Source organism: Rattus rattus, chromosome 2, assembly GCF_011064425.1.
Source record: "Rattus rattus isolate New Zealand chromosome 2, Rrattus_CSIRO_v1, whole genome shotgun sequence".
Classification (NCBI taxonomy): Eukaryota; Metazoa; Chordata; class Mammalia; order Rodentia; family Muridae; genus Rattus; species Rattus rattus.
The window spans coordinates 85533072-85546700 of NC_046155.1; the positions used below are offsets into that span (position 1 = coordinate 85533072).

The window sequence follows — 13629 nt, forward strand, 5'->3', positions numbered from 1 at the left end:
CTACTCTTTTCAGAGAAAACACTTCCTTTTGGCCGTTAGCATAATATTGCCGTGGACCTATTTACAAATTTCCTTTTATTTATTTATTGCAGGCCAAATACTGGAGGCCGCAGCTGGTGTCAGCCAGACCTGGTTTAAGCTTTCATATAACTCAAAATAGTTCCCAAGTGTCCTTTTTCTTAAACAATTCTTCTTTTGTAAAGCATCATATTTAAATAACATTTATGTACCCAAGCAGCAGTGAAAAATCTCAGAGGTGTTCTCAGGGCAGCTCTCTGAGGAGGACCTTTGGGATGGCTTTGTAAGATGCCTCCAAGCCTTGAAGCCACTTGTCCAGGAATAACAAAGAGCGACTGCAGTAGGTTGGGGCAAGATTCAGCAAGAGGGCTGAATATCCACAGCAAATATATCTGCAGAGCAGTGAGTGAAAATGGGCTTCAGAAATGAAAGCAGGTGAAGCAATTAACAGCACACCATTGTTTTACCAAACCTATGCTTTTTTTTTTCCCCTTTTCTTTTTTTTTTCCGGAACTGGGCACTGAACCCAGGGCCTTGAGCTTGCTAGGCAAGTGCTCTACCACTGAGCTAAATCCCCAACCCCAACCACCAACCAAACCTATTCTTAAGGCGCCTGGAAGCCCTAAGTTTTCGGGAAATGGGACTCAGCTTTCGCAGCAGATAACCATGCTGCCTCAACGTTCCGCCCCTGTTCTGGGTTCTCATCTTGAGACCTCTGCTTATGGCATCTCTAAGTACCTTTGTCTCCCATTGAAGAACAAAGCAAAGGAACCCAAGAGAGGCCGAGTCGGCTCGGAGCCATGTTCTCCGTCTTATAGGAGCTGAGGACGTGTATTTCTCAAGCTAGCTACCCATCCTCTGCCTGGGTAGTTAGTGGTAAAAGTTCTATCTCGGATCTGTTCTCTAATCCCAGGTTTGTAGTCTAGCGAGAGAACGCAGCGCACCGGGTACTGGCACTAGCAGGTGTCGCTCTGCCATCTCCTGACTCGGGTTTCCCAGCAGTACGGCTTCCCGGACTCCTCTGCTCCAGGGGGACCTTCGTAGACTTTTTCTTTTTTACTGTCCCGGAGTTTGTCCTGGCTGCCAGCTCCATCTGCTTGATGGATCTTGGTGGCTATGAGCCCAGCGCACTCTTGCGCTCCACCTCAAGGTGGCGACCGAGGCACGTAAACAAAGGCTGCACTGGCGGTTGGCACCCGTGGGCTCATCCACGAATCCCAGTTTCCCAGCTGCTCCTCAGAGAGCTGAATTGACTGTTAAGGGGGCCCTTGTAGACGGGTCGTTGGGCCGGAATGTCAGCCGTGCGTTCGTGCGTGACTGACTTAGTGACTCTGTGTGTGTGTGTGTGTGTGTGTGTGTGTGTGTGTGTGTGTGTGTGTGTGTGTGTGTGTGTGTGTGTGTGTGTGTGTACACGCTCGCGCGTTCTGTGAATCCGCTGAAGCAGGCAGAAGCGCTTCTAGGATGGAAACTCTAGCCCCAACCCGTTTGGGACGCTGGAGCTTTCCTGGAATCACCTGAGCCTGCAGGCTCCCGCGACCCGGCTGGCCGGCTGGCCGGGGCTCCCGCCCACTATGTGTCCCGAGTACCCTGGGTCAGTGAGCAACTGGCGGGACTGCCACAAACAGCAGGTTTGCAGATCTCTGTTCAGTGACACCACGATTTATGAGTGGCTCTGGAAAATACAGCTCTTTGCTGCGCTAGAGTCCTCTAGGGTGCGCGCAGGCCGACCCTAGGGGTAGGGATAGTTGTGGGCGGGGAAGAGAGACACGGACAGTGAAAGAATAAGCATGCGACAGTCATACAGTCTTACCTCTGGGACGAAGGACACGGTTCCTAGAACTGCGATCTGCATGGCCAGTGTGCAGCCCAGCTGTTTCTCCCGTAGGCGCTTCCCGCCTAACACCGCCTTCTGACTAACTTGGATAGGGCTTGAGTTGCCCCCTCCTTTTTTCCTCCCCTTCTTTTCCTTTCCAGACATCGCTTTAACTCAACCCAGGGCATATCCAGAAGTCAGTTCCGTATAGCGCTTCCATTCAGTCCTGGGGGGTGGGGGGAAATCCGGTATACAGTTTCTCGTAGGCAGATGGAAGATCTAGATGGTTACAGGACTTTGGAGGGGTGCGTAGGAATGGCACGGGGTGTTGGTGGCAGCGAAAGACGGTTTCTTTTGGGTCTTCGCACTGCCGCAGGTAAGGCTCTCAGATTACAGCTGCCCTCCTATCGAGTCACAGTGGTGGGCAAGCGGAGGGCGCTCTGCTGTTGAGAGGGGAGTGGAGGAGGGTGGAGTGGGAGAAATGGGCTCTGGACAGGCTCCACCGGCACGCATTGTCTTGGTTGGTGTCTGTGCTTGGCGCTCAGCTGATGTCTTTGGGAGCTTTTGAACAAGGTAGACCCTCCAATACCCTCCCCCACTCTCTAGACCGTGTTTCAAAAGACGCGAATAGCTCTAAAATAAGTTTAAATTTTTTTTGTCTGACTTTCCGTTCGAGATGTAAAAAGGATTAAATAAATGAAACTTTATTTGACTGTGGAGTTTATCCAGAGACTCAGCGACATCTCTGGTCTTTGGCCTTATTCTAATTCTATGGTAGTAATTACCCTTCGTTTCTTTAAGTGCGATAGATTTATTGCCTTAGAGACTATGCACAGTTTGATTGAATTATTCATTTTTTTCTTTGGTGTAGACTGCATCTGGGGACTCTGATGTGACGTGTAGATTTTTTTTCAGGAACAAAGGGAATGTGGAAATGAAAGAGAGAGGGAGAGAGAGGCTGGCAGATGTAATGAGACGCGGTGAAGGTGTACGCAGACGGGCACTCCCACGCCTCCTCCCTTCGGCTCTCACTGCAGCCCTGGGTAACTCGAAGGCTAACACAAACAGCTTTTCTCCCGCAGCCTGCCCTCTGTCACTGTAAGTACATCACCCTTCTCTTATCAGCATGCAGATTCCAGCCACGCACTCCCTCGCCTTGGCTTTGCACCTTTGACAGCAAAAGCACATTGGGAAATGAACTTTCCTAAGCTAGGAAAGGCATGTCTATAAAACTTACTTTTTATTTATTTTATTGTTTTTTGAAAACAGAAGTTCATGTATTTTTACCACTTTCCTTACCTTCTTTGTGACGGTGCTCTGTTGCTTCTGTCACCGTGGCTGTGCTTTTCTCAACTGGATGTCGCTCAGATTCAAATGAAATTTAATGTTATTCTCCATCCGCTTAAAGTCCAGGCGCATGCCTTGTCCTTCTGCGAAATGACATCTTAAAGGACGAAGAATATTATTCACGGTTTGCTTTTGTTGCTGAAACAGGAGTTCTAACCTCTTTGAGGCACTGACTGTCCCAAGGGCACTGTTATTTGGGAGTTGATATGATCTGCTTCTCCCAAACTTAAAGTGCCGCGGGCTGCTGGAGCATTCGGGTGTTTGTCATCCAGGGTTAAGGAGACCAATGGCGAAAACTTTTCTCCACGCTGTAATTAAAGTTTTTCAACTTCCCCTTTGCCTTTTACACTCTTTCACATACTCTTCGTTTTGTTAAAAGTTCTCCTTGGTGTTTTGGAGTGAGTGACATCTTTGTCCTGTTCACACAGTAGCTATGAAGCCCTTTCTGGGAGAAGTTGACCACCTTAAGATGAAGTCATGTAGGTCTGAATGATCCGCTCGGTTGGTGTAAGTGAGCCTTTCACAGGGAGAACTCGAGGTTTTAACGGCTGTTCTGTTCTGTCCTTTCCTTTCCTTTCCTTTCCTTTCCTTTGCTTTCCTTTCCTTTTTTTTTTTTTTTTTTTTTGCGTGGGTGTTTTAAATACTAACTTCTGAAGCAGGATTATTTGCGTTGCCCCGTCCCAAGTTCAGGGGGAAACCTCTCTCCAGGAACCGTGCGCGCCTTGTCTCACAGTTCGTGCCTCTTCTCTGGAGGTGCGAGGCCAAACTTAGCAAAGCCGAGTTGCCTTTGGTTGGTCGAGGTGCAAAGGGACACAAACACAGCGGGCGCCCAGGCAGCAACCGCAGCACGCAGGTAAGTCAGCCCCTCCCGCTGGCCTCTTCTTTCCTTCTGAGTCCTGGCATTTCAAAGCCTGGGTTCGTGTGGAGATGGCTCCCGACCCCAGGAGAAGTGAGCGTGTGTGTTCCAGGATTGGGATGCGGTGTCGGGTGCCCTTCATAGACTTCTTGGAACCCGCAGGCGGTGCGGATCAGGTGGAAAGCCCACCACATCAGCGGATGCCTGGCTCTCTGCCTCGCCCACTTGCGTAGTACAGCTGGTGCTCAAGGCTTTGGAGGAAACCCTTAGCAAGCACACACCCCTATTTCCCCCGGGCCACATGTCACTCGGTGCCCTCTGGATTGTGATGCCCAGAGCCCAAACTTTAGTTTCTTTCCTTTGGGACACAACATTGTCACCTGCTCTAGGTCGTTTGCCCCTCAGCCATCTATGCTGTTACTAGTTTATGACTTGAAATCTAAAGAGGTCTCTTGAACTCCTTTGCAGAGGGTACTAGGGCCTTGGATCACAGAAATCTTGGTAACGTTTTCTTTTCCTTCTTGCCTCCGCCAGCCCAGCGGCCTGCTTTCTGGTCGGCTGGGTCTGTTTCCCAGATCCCGGAGTACTCTGTGATTTAAAAAGACCATTGGGCTGTTGTTGGGAAAGCCAAACCTGCCTCAGCAATTAGGAGGAACCCAGTGGCGCCCATATTTGCTTATGCAATGGCTCATCTGTTTGAATGACTCTTCCTGCGAATTGGTCATTGACACCTAACTTGGCGCTTCTTCTCTTTTAGGGTAGGTCATTTAGTTCGACCTGTAGGATTTGGACAGGATTTCTGGCACCCTAGTTTGAATTCTAAGGAAGGCAGCTGAGGCAGCTGAAGAGTTCAAGGCTCAGGAATTCAGAGCTGGGCCAAGTGGAGCCTCGCTCAAAAACAAATGGGGGAGCTTTCTAAGATGGGAGTGCAGATTTGAGCTTCCCTTGGACGTTAGGTCTTAGGGCGGCCCAGCATTCTAAGGAACCCTGCTAGGTAAACATCTGGCCTGCTAGGTGCTGGAGATTACACCTCCTGGCTCTCTAGTTCCACTACCTAGATGCAGTTATGAGCAATGGAAATCTCAACATTTCTTGCCCAGGACTACTTTCCTCCCAGGCAGCTTTCATCAGGCCATTTAAACATGCAGCCTCCAAACTCGGAACCCTCACACTCTGTGCTTTCCAAGGAACAGAAACAACCAGTCTCTGGCTTCTTCCAGGCTGTCCGCCTCCATCCCACCTCTCTCTTGTTTGGAGTTCATATGGAAGCTAATTAACATGGAGTATGCATTAGGAGCCAGTTCCTTCCATTGCCTGGCTAACAAAGATGAGGCTTTCCCTCTTTTATTCTTGCCTCTATCTATGGGAGGTCTTCCTCTTGTTGGTCATCATTCCTGAGCCTTCTCCTTAGAAGGCATCTCAAAGGAGCTCTCTTTTGTCAGTTTTTACAAAGTAGAAGCCTTTAAAGTCTCTGCAGGTTATGTTGATTAACTAGAACCTCGCTCCTAGCTTTGTTCCTGATATAGGTTTCCACTAACCTCAGTGCGTGCCTCCTTCCTTCCTTCCTTCCTTCCTTTTCTTTCTTCTGGGCCTTGCCTGAGGCAGGCCAACCTCACCTTTTGCACACTGCCTCTTGCTAGCAACCTGGTGAGGTCACAGATAGTTTTCTCACTTACCTCTTTCTCTTTTCTCAACTACTGACACCATCAATGTTCCCTCTGTTTCTGGTCCTCCAGTTGTCTTTGCCTTGAGATAAAGTTCCAGGCCTCTACTCATTTAGGCATTTTGCATCCGTCACAGCATTAGTTCACCCTACACATGGCTCAAAAGGGGATCTTGAGCTGGGATAGGGATTTTATTGGGAGGCAGTGCTTTTTATTAAATAATTGTTTATATCTGAATATACAATTTTATGTGCTATTCTGGTCGACTTGAAACTTTTCAACGTCTCCAGGCTCCAGCTCAGGCATTTGAGATTGTCCCTTCCAGTGTGTCTTTGCAAGGCTGAGTTAATGCACATGTGTCACCCACTCAGTTCTTTAGGATAGACGTTCAGCCATTTTATTTATTGTACAGGTATGAAGCCTTCTGTGGTGTTTGCACATATCTTTTTATAGAAATTTTATCCTGTGAACTCTATCAGTCATATGGCTTCCAGGACAAGACTACCCACAAAGTTAGGGATTTGTTATGCCAATTTCTTTTTCTTTTAGTTTCTCCTATATTATTTAAGTTTTTCTTCCCCATTCACTGAGGTTTTACGCATTGATGGTTTTATGATTTCTGTTTCCTGCATCCTTTTCTCTCCACTCTGCTGACTTCTCTCTCATCTGCATTACTCGCCCCCAAAGCCATCTCTCTCCTCCCTGGTCCACGTCCTTCCCTGTCCTTCTCCTTCAGTGTCTCCCTCAACCACTAGGACCTTCTAGTTTAGTATGAGTAGTTTTTAACCTTCAGACCTTGTCACTTAACTTTTCTGAAGCTCAAAGGGCCACCTCTACTTTCTTGCCAATTGACGCCTTTGCTTCGCCTTGCTCCTCATTTTCTCAGAGCTGCCTACCTTTCTCCCGCTTCACTTCACCTTTTTCTCGGTTCCTTCTCCGGCAGTCCCAGCCCCTTACCCATGCTCCCTCGGCCCTTTCTTTTCAGCCTGCTTCGCCCCCACCTAGTTCTTGTTCCTTGTTCCCTTTTGCCCGGAATCTCTTTCCTCTTCATCCCCCTGTAACCGTTGCTCCACTCTCTGCGTCCCGGGGCGCGTTCTCTAATTCCAGTCTCTGTTCTAGCCGATCTCTCTGCCCTCCTCTCTCAGAGGCTTGCTCTTGCCTCTGCCTCCTGCTCTCCCCTCCCTTCTTCCCCAGCCCTTCCCCCTCCCTCCCAGCCGCCCCGCCTGGCTTGCTGCCTCCTTCGCCTCTTGTCTCATCTTGCCTGTGTTGTCTGGGAGGGGAGCCCTGCCTCCTCTCCCTCTCTCAGATCAATGCCCTGGCCACTCACTTTCTGATGTTGCACGACGGGAAATGCTTTGAATACTTACGACATGGCCGCTCACACTGATTGCCAAGATTGACAGCACTAACCATCGCCTCCACTTGTTTCAAGGGGGGAAGCCCCCTGTCACCCGGCTCCGCGTGCACCTCCTGGCACCCCGGCAGCAAACTTGTGCGCTCAGCGCTCCCCCCAGGGCCCGGGACAGGACACCCCCGCAGACTTGAGTTAACGGGCGGCAGGCCGGGACGCAGCGCTGGGGACCTGTTCCCTTGCTCCCCAGGCTCAGCTAATTGACCTAGCACCGACTCCCCTTTCTTTAATTTTTAAAATTTGTATCTTTCCCTTTTTCTTTAATGCCTTTTACTCCCGCGGCGCAGCGCACAAGGAGCCCTCCCGTGAGGTACCATCCTGGAGCCCGCCCAGGTAACCGGGACGGAGCGAGCGACTTAAGAGAGCGAGGGAGGCTGAGTGAGAGAGCAGCAGTGCGAGCTACCTGTTGGGGCGCCGGAGGGGGCAGGGGACAGGAGCCCCGCGCCAGGCTGGGCACCAGCCTCAGCGCCTCCCACTCCTGCCCTTCCCGGCACCTCTGGGGTTAGTTTCTCTGCGCGGGGACGGCGGCTGGGGTGGGACAGCGGAGGGACGCGAGGAAGGCGAGCGCAGCCCTTGGCAGAGTCAAGGCTGGCCCGGAGGGGACTGGGAGGAGGGCGCTAGCCGGCGGGCAGGCAGGCGGGCGAGCCGAGGTAGAGAAAGGGGCCCGGCGCCGCTCGCTTGCTGTGGACTCGCTGTTCCTCAGGATGCCTGCCTCTCTTGGAGAGTTGTGCCTTACTCCGGAGGCGGTGACAGATCTGCGTGGCGGGTTTCTGGTTTTCTTGCCCCCACCCCTTCCCCAAATTACTCCGAGAAAACACACGTTGTAGCCGCAGATAACTGTGTGTAGGACACCGAGGCAAAAGGGCAGGGAGAGACAACCAAAGCCACCTTTGACAGCAGAAGTGTTATCGCCATCGCAAGTATTCGTCCGGAAATCTGTCTGCCCTCTTGGCCCACCTAATTCCTCCACCTTCGCCTCCCCAAGTAGATAATCTATAGAAGTGGGAATGATATGAAAAAGAAGTCAGGTGGCTTAGAGAGTGAATTGTTAAGTCTCCGTAAAGTTCGAGGTAGGTATTTCATGGAAGTTCGCACAAGTGTGGGGTGGAAGAAGTTGGTGTGCCTACTGTGTTGTGTTAGTGTTCTCTCTCTCTCTCTCTCTCTCTCTCTCTCTCTCTCTCTCTCTCTCTCTCTCTCTCTCTCTCTCTCCTTCTCTCTCCCTCTCTTCCCCCTCTCCCCTCCCCCCTCTCCCCTCTCCCCTCTTTCCTCTCTTCCTTTCACTCGCTCTGTCCTCCAGCTTAGGGTTCAGATGGGGCTCTTGGCTGGCAATGCCCTTTGTACCCACAAGAGGGCAACATCTTGAGGGCTTTGTGAAACACTGGATCTTTCATCGCGGCATGCTTGCTTGGGTTTTGAGAAAGTTTTAGCGAAACTTTCAAAGTGATATTTCATGTTATTCATAATATCAAAAAGTAAAGTCATAAAAAGAAGAAACAAGAGAAAGGTAGAGGAAGAAAGGGGAGGGAGGGAGGAGGGAGGAAGGAGAGAGAGAGAGAGAGAGAGAGAGAGAGAGAGAGAGAGAGAGAGAGAGAACGAACAGTAGCTTGCCAGGGGAGTCTAAGCCACAGAAGATGGGGGGAGGGCTGTTGTAATTGTGGGTTTGGCCGACTGACGGCTGGAGTGCCCTCCTCGGCAGTCTCAGTTGTAGCCGGAGGTCATGTAAATCGACCTTAAAAGAATGCATAAGCCATAAATTAAACCCTCACCCAAGGGCAGATCCATAAGTAGACAAAATCTAACCTGGACAAAACGGGCTTCCCTTAGAGCCGACCTAAACTGCCCCCCACCCCAAACTAAATGCGAAGTAAGTTTTCTTAGCGAATGAATATTTTGTTTTCTTGAAAAGTGTCGGGTTGATTCGCGGTGTGACTGCGCCGCCACAGTTCTAAGAGGCGTCAGTGTCAGCCAGTCTGGGGAGCAGGGGCCCGGAGGACCCGCTGGGCTTCTGAACCTCCCATTTCGGTTTGGGATCGTTGGTTAGTTGTGGGGTTGTCGCTGGCCTAGGGCGGGCGGGACTCCAGGATCTCCATAGCACTCCTCACCAGGGGTGAAGTTTGCCCGGAGAACTAAAGAAAACCCGGGTGGCTAGAAGCCGCGCGCTCGCTCCTCGCCCTCCACCACCAGGGCTGCCCACGACTTTCCCGGGACATTCGAGTTCCAGTTCCCCTCACTCCCTCCATTACTGCACTTTACTTTTTATGGTCTTCTCAGCAATACACACACCGAACTCCAAGGCAGTTCGCAACCCAACGGTGGTCCTCTTTGCTCAGCACGCTTGCTGCGCAGGCTGGCCCGCTGGCGGCGTGGGCGAGGGGCGGCCCCGTAAGGCTCGCGCGGGTTCGACTTCCAGGTCCTTTGCGCTTCAGCCGGCACCCTCGGCTCTGAGCCTGACCCGCAACCTTCGTCCCTCTAGGCTCTCTGCCCGGCCCGCTACCCGCTGCCCGCTGCCCTATCTGCTGCGGGCCGATGTTCGCAGCACCGGCTGGGCCCTGGGCGGGAGGCGGTGCTGGCGAGGCCCGCCTGCCCCGGGGGAGCTGCTTTCGGCTTTCTCCCTTAAAGGGCAGTGCATAGAAGGACCCGGGCTTATGCAAAGGCTGCTGGGGCTGAACTGCTGCAAAGGAACGGCCGGGCTCTGCGGAGGACAGATTAGCTCCGGGTCCGCGCAGCTTTAAGATAAAAAGAATTGGTGTGTTCGGACAGATAAAAGGTGGTCGTTTCCGGCGTCTTTTGAGTTTTATTTAAGCTTGTCTGATTCTGACCAAGTATGAAAATGTTTGTTTGTGTGAATGACCAGTTATTGACAGCCGCTCCTGTTTGTGGTCTAAAATAAGTCATTTACTGTGGCTGGCAGGGCTGCTAGTTAGCAAGATGGGCTGTTCTAGGCTGCTTCTGTGTGTCGCCTCCTGTAAGGGCCGAACTTGAAGTTTCAGTCTCAAGATAGCCCAAAGCTGTCCCAGTGGCACAATGGACTAGGCTCGGGACCACCACTTTCACTGTCTGAAAGGGAGTACGGGTGACTTCCCGGTGCTGGACGCTGGGCTCCAGAGTGAACTCCAGTGGCTTGGCTTTTGACTCTGGCGGAACCGCCCAGCCAGCAACCCAGTGGAGAGAATGCCCCTTCCCCCCGCCCACCAGGGTCTCCTCTCTTCTGTCCTTTGTAGTCACATGTCCGGGTTTTCCCCCTGGTCCCGAGAACAGACACAGCCCCGCCCAGTCTATTTCTAGAAGGTGGGTTTGGTGAATAAAAAGGTCAAGTGGTTACGTTCCCGAGCTGGTCCATAGTGAGGGGGGACAGGACAGACACCTGGCAAGGCCCGCCCCGCCTGTCCCCCCAACCCTGGCGGGCCTGCCTGCCTGCGACTGGCCTCCCTAGGCCACATTCTTGTGCTAAGTTCGAGAGGCGGTAGGAAAGGCAACCCTGAGCCGGCCCAGAGCAGGCGAAGCTGATCCCGAGATGGCATTTTGTTTTGAACAGTTGGTGGGGTGGACGTTTCCTCATAAGGTAAGGTGTCAACTGGACAGTTGGCTGCCCAAATGCCACATGTATAATTAGCCTGCGCACTCAGCACCTCATCCCCAAGGTCCATAGGCACGGGCTTGGCTGACTTGAGTAGCTCAGTTCAGCTCTGGATTACAGGATTCCCAAGGGAAGCCTAACCCGCCAAGAGAGCCTGGGGAGGCCCTGGCTAGAAAGACTGGCCATGACGCCTCTCTTTTGATTTCTGCCTTTTCTGCTTCTCCAGTTTTTAGTTTTCGGCTAAGGGGCAAGAGCTGATTAGGAGAGGGTACCCAACATCAGCGGCAGGTTGCAGACTGGGCTGGGAAAGGGAGAGCAGAAAGAATCTGGTAACATCGGTACCCACATGCTGCCTGCCCTGGGGAATCTGCTCAAACCCCTCTGTGTGCACTTATTTACTGGGGACAGCCAGCCTTGGTACCTTATGTCTTGGCTTGGGAAGGGACTTTAGAACTGCTCACTTCAGAGGTCTCTCACAGTAATTTAGTGTCAGTGCCTGATTGTAGTTTCTGCTCCGGCTTCAGGCCTAGTTGCTTGGGGTTGCTAGTGGATCCGGGAGCTGGGCAGATCTGTTGTTTCTCTTCTCATTCCTGTTCAGCCTGGGGTTCTTGGAATAGAGCCTTGTCTTCCTGTCTGCTCAGATGGATGCTAGAGTTTCTTGTGCAGCTTTCTTGGACATCGTAGCCTGAGGCCAGCTTTAAGGTTGCTACCCCCGTGCAGACCAGACTTGTGCAGTTTCAAACACGACCTTCCTCCTCTGTCATCCCTCTGCCACTCTGTGCACTCTCTGTGGAATTCAGCGCTCAGCATTAGGCACTGGCATCAATTCGCCTCCTTCCCTTGCTTCTAGGCCTCTCAGATATAGTACTGGAAAGATTCGCTGTATTTCAGAACAAATGAGCAAACATGTACCCCAAACCTTCCAGAGGTTTAGTGGAGCAGATGAGAAGTGGGCACATGGCTGACTAAGTCTCACTTGCTTTGATGGAGCCAGTGCAGTATTTTCTTATAGCATGACCAAGGTGATAGCTGAAGTTTTAGGTCTCTCAGCCCCGGAATTTTTACCGATGCACTTTCTAGAGGGTCTTTGTTGAATAAAAAGCATATAGATAGGCAAAATGACATGTAGATTTCTTCTAAATATTTGAGAGACCTTATCAGAGACATTATATTGTCCCAGTTCTTAAGAAAAGGGAACAAACCACTAAATGGCTCACATTTTGAAAGCCAATGTGCACTGTAAGTCATTGGATCTAGTTTATGGCCAAAGACATCAAGTGACCAGTACCTAGATACCAGGAGACCATGTATTCCTCAGGCAAGCTGACACCCTTAGTCACTTCATGAGCACTAACACCTCTTTCTCCTCTGCCCTTCTGCATTTGCATTTCTTACTATGACAGGCTGAGAAGATTTTGTTTATTGTTTATCTGGTTTGTTGTTGCTTTTTTTTGTTGTTATTCTAGAAGTGAAAAAAAGGAATGTTCTCTTGGACTATATGTCCTTTTAAATTAAAATGCAAAAATTGAGTTTTTTAGAATTATGAGGTATGGTACTCTGTGCTATATTGCATAACTACAATACTCAACAATATATTGTAAACACCAATGTTAGGAGACTACTTACCAAGCAGTGACCATGTGCCTGTGTCTGCAGCTGACGCTCATGCCCTCAGCACCACTCTCAGATGGAGTGAGATGCTCCGAGAGTGTTGTCCATGAAGCGTCTCTCAGTAGAGCAGAAAGCAGCGGCATTTTCTTTATAAGGGAAAGCAAAGACTTACAACATGTCAGCATAGCCAGTAAATCTTCCTTTATACAGCTTCAAAATGTAGAACTTTAAACAAATAAATGATAAATTTTGGTGGCATTATTGAGGTTTTATATAAAATTTTATTTGTCTTGTTTTAGGAGCTATTGGGTTTTAAGTCAATGATCAAATTCCTACACATATTTTCTTAAATATCATAAATCTGAAATATTTTATATAATTCTTTTTCAATTAATACAATAGGTACTAGAAGTATTGGTATTTCTTGAGAATAAGGTAACACGTTGGTTTTAAAGCTTTTAGTATTTTCTATCTTTTCATATTGGTTATTTTAATCCACTAGTGATATAACTCACACATCTATATTTATATCATGTATATGTATCTACTACTTAAAACAGCATTTTATGAAATTGTAGTTTGGGTTTAAGAGAACTATTTGCTTAAACATAGTTTAGGGATGGGTATATGTATATCAATTGATGTTTTTGAAGTCAAGCAGAACATTCCCTAGAAATGTGTCTAAGAAACCATATCAGTACCATATCAGGCACAGACAGGTACTAGAAATGATAAAACACAGATAACATGCTGGGAGACGATTTGCAGATGGGTGTAATATCTGCCGTCATGAGGTTAGATGTGTCATGTTACTGTATATGTTTTTTAAAAATTAACCTAGGCCATTTCCCATTGATGGAGTTATGTGGCTATATGGGGTTTAATGATGGCAGGTATTATAGAAACATGCTAACATGAACAAAATAAGCACTTAGTGCTTTTTTAGAAGAAGAAATGAACCAGCTCTGGGGTTTGGAATGCAACTTGCTTAAGAATATGGTTCTCTGTTTTTTCTTTCAACAGCGAGAAATAAGGTGCTGCACAACGGTAGCATTTCATGTCCTCAGCTGGTTCTGTATTTCCTTGTGATTATGTCCCAAATGTGAAAACAGTCCAGTTTAAAAAACTAGTGTTTTGAAATATATGAAAGCAATTTTTACTAGACACAAGCACATTTTAAAGAACAGTATGGCCTTGTCAATTAAGTTTTTCAATTGTTATCTGGACATTAATTGTTTTGGTGCGTGGCATCAGAGCTCTTACCATCCTCTCATTATATATTCATTAGTCATTCTTAGGAAGGATGTTTTTATTTTCCTTCTTCTATAGAAG

The 13629-nt window shown here is 49.3% G+C and overlaps 1 protein-coding gene across 1 annotated transcript in view; it reads left to right on the top strand.

The window, feature by feature from the left end:
* Window positions 1-2297: 2297 nt before the first annotated feature.
* Sox6 (SRY-box transcription factor 6) overlaps window positions 2298-13629 on the top strand; it is a 540795-nt gene continuing 529463 nt past the window's right edge. Inside the window, exons 1-2 of the mRNA XM_032892841.1 lie at window positions 2298-2404; window positions 2747-2929. Coding sequence (XP_032748732.1) covers window positions 2766-2929 — 164 coding nt within the window. The 5' untranslated portion in view covers window positions 2298-2404; window positions 2747-2765. The remainder of the gene's footprint in view (window positions 2405-2746; window positions 2930-13629) is intronic.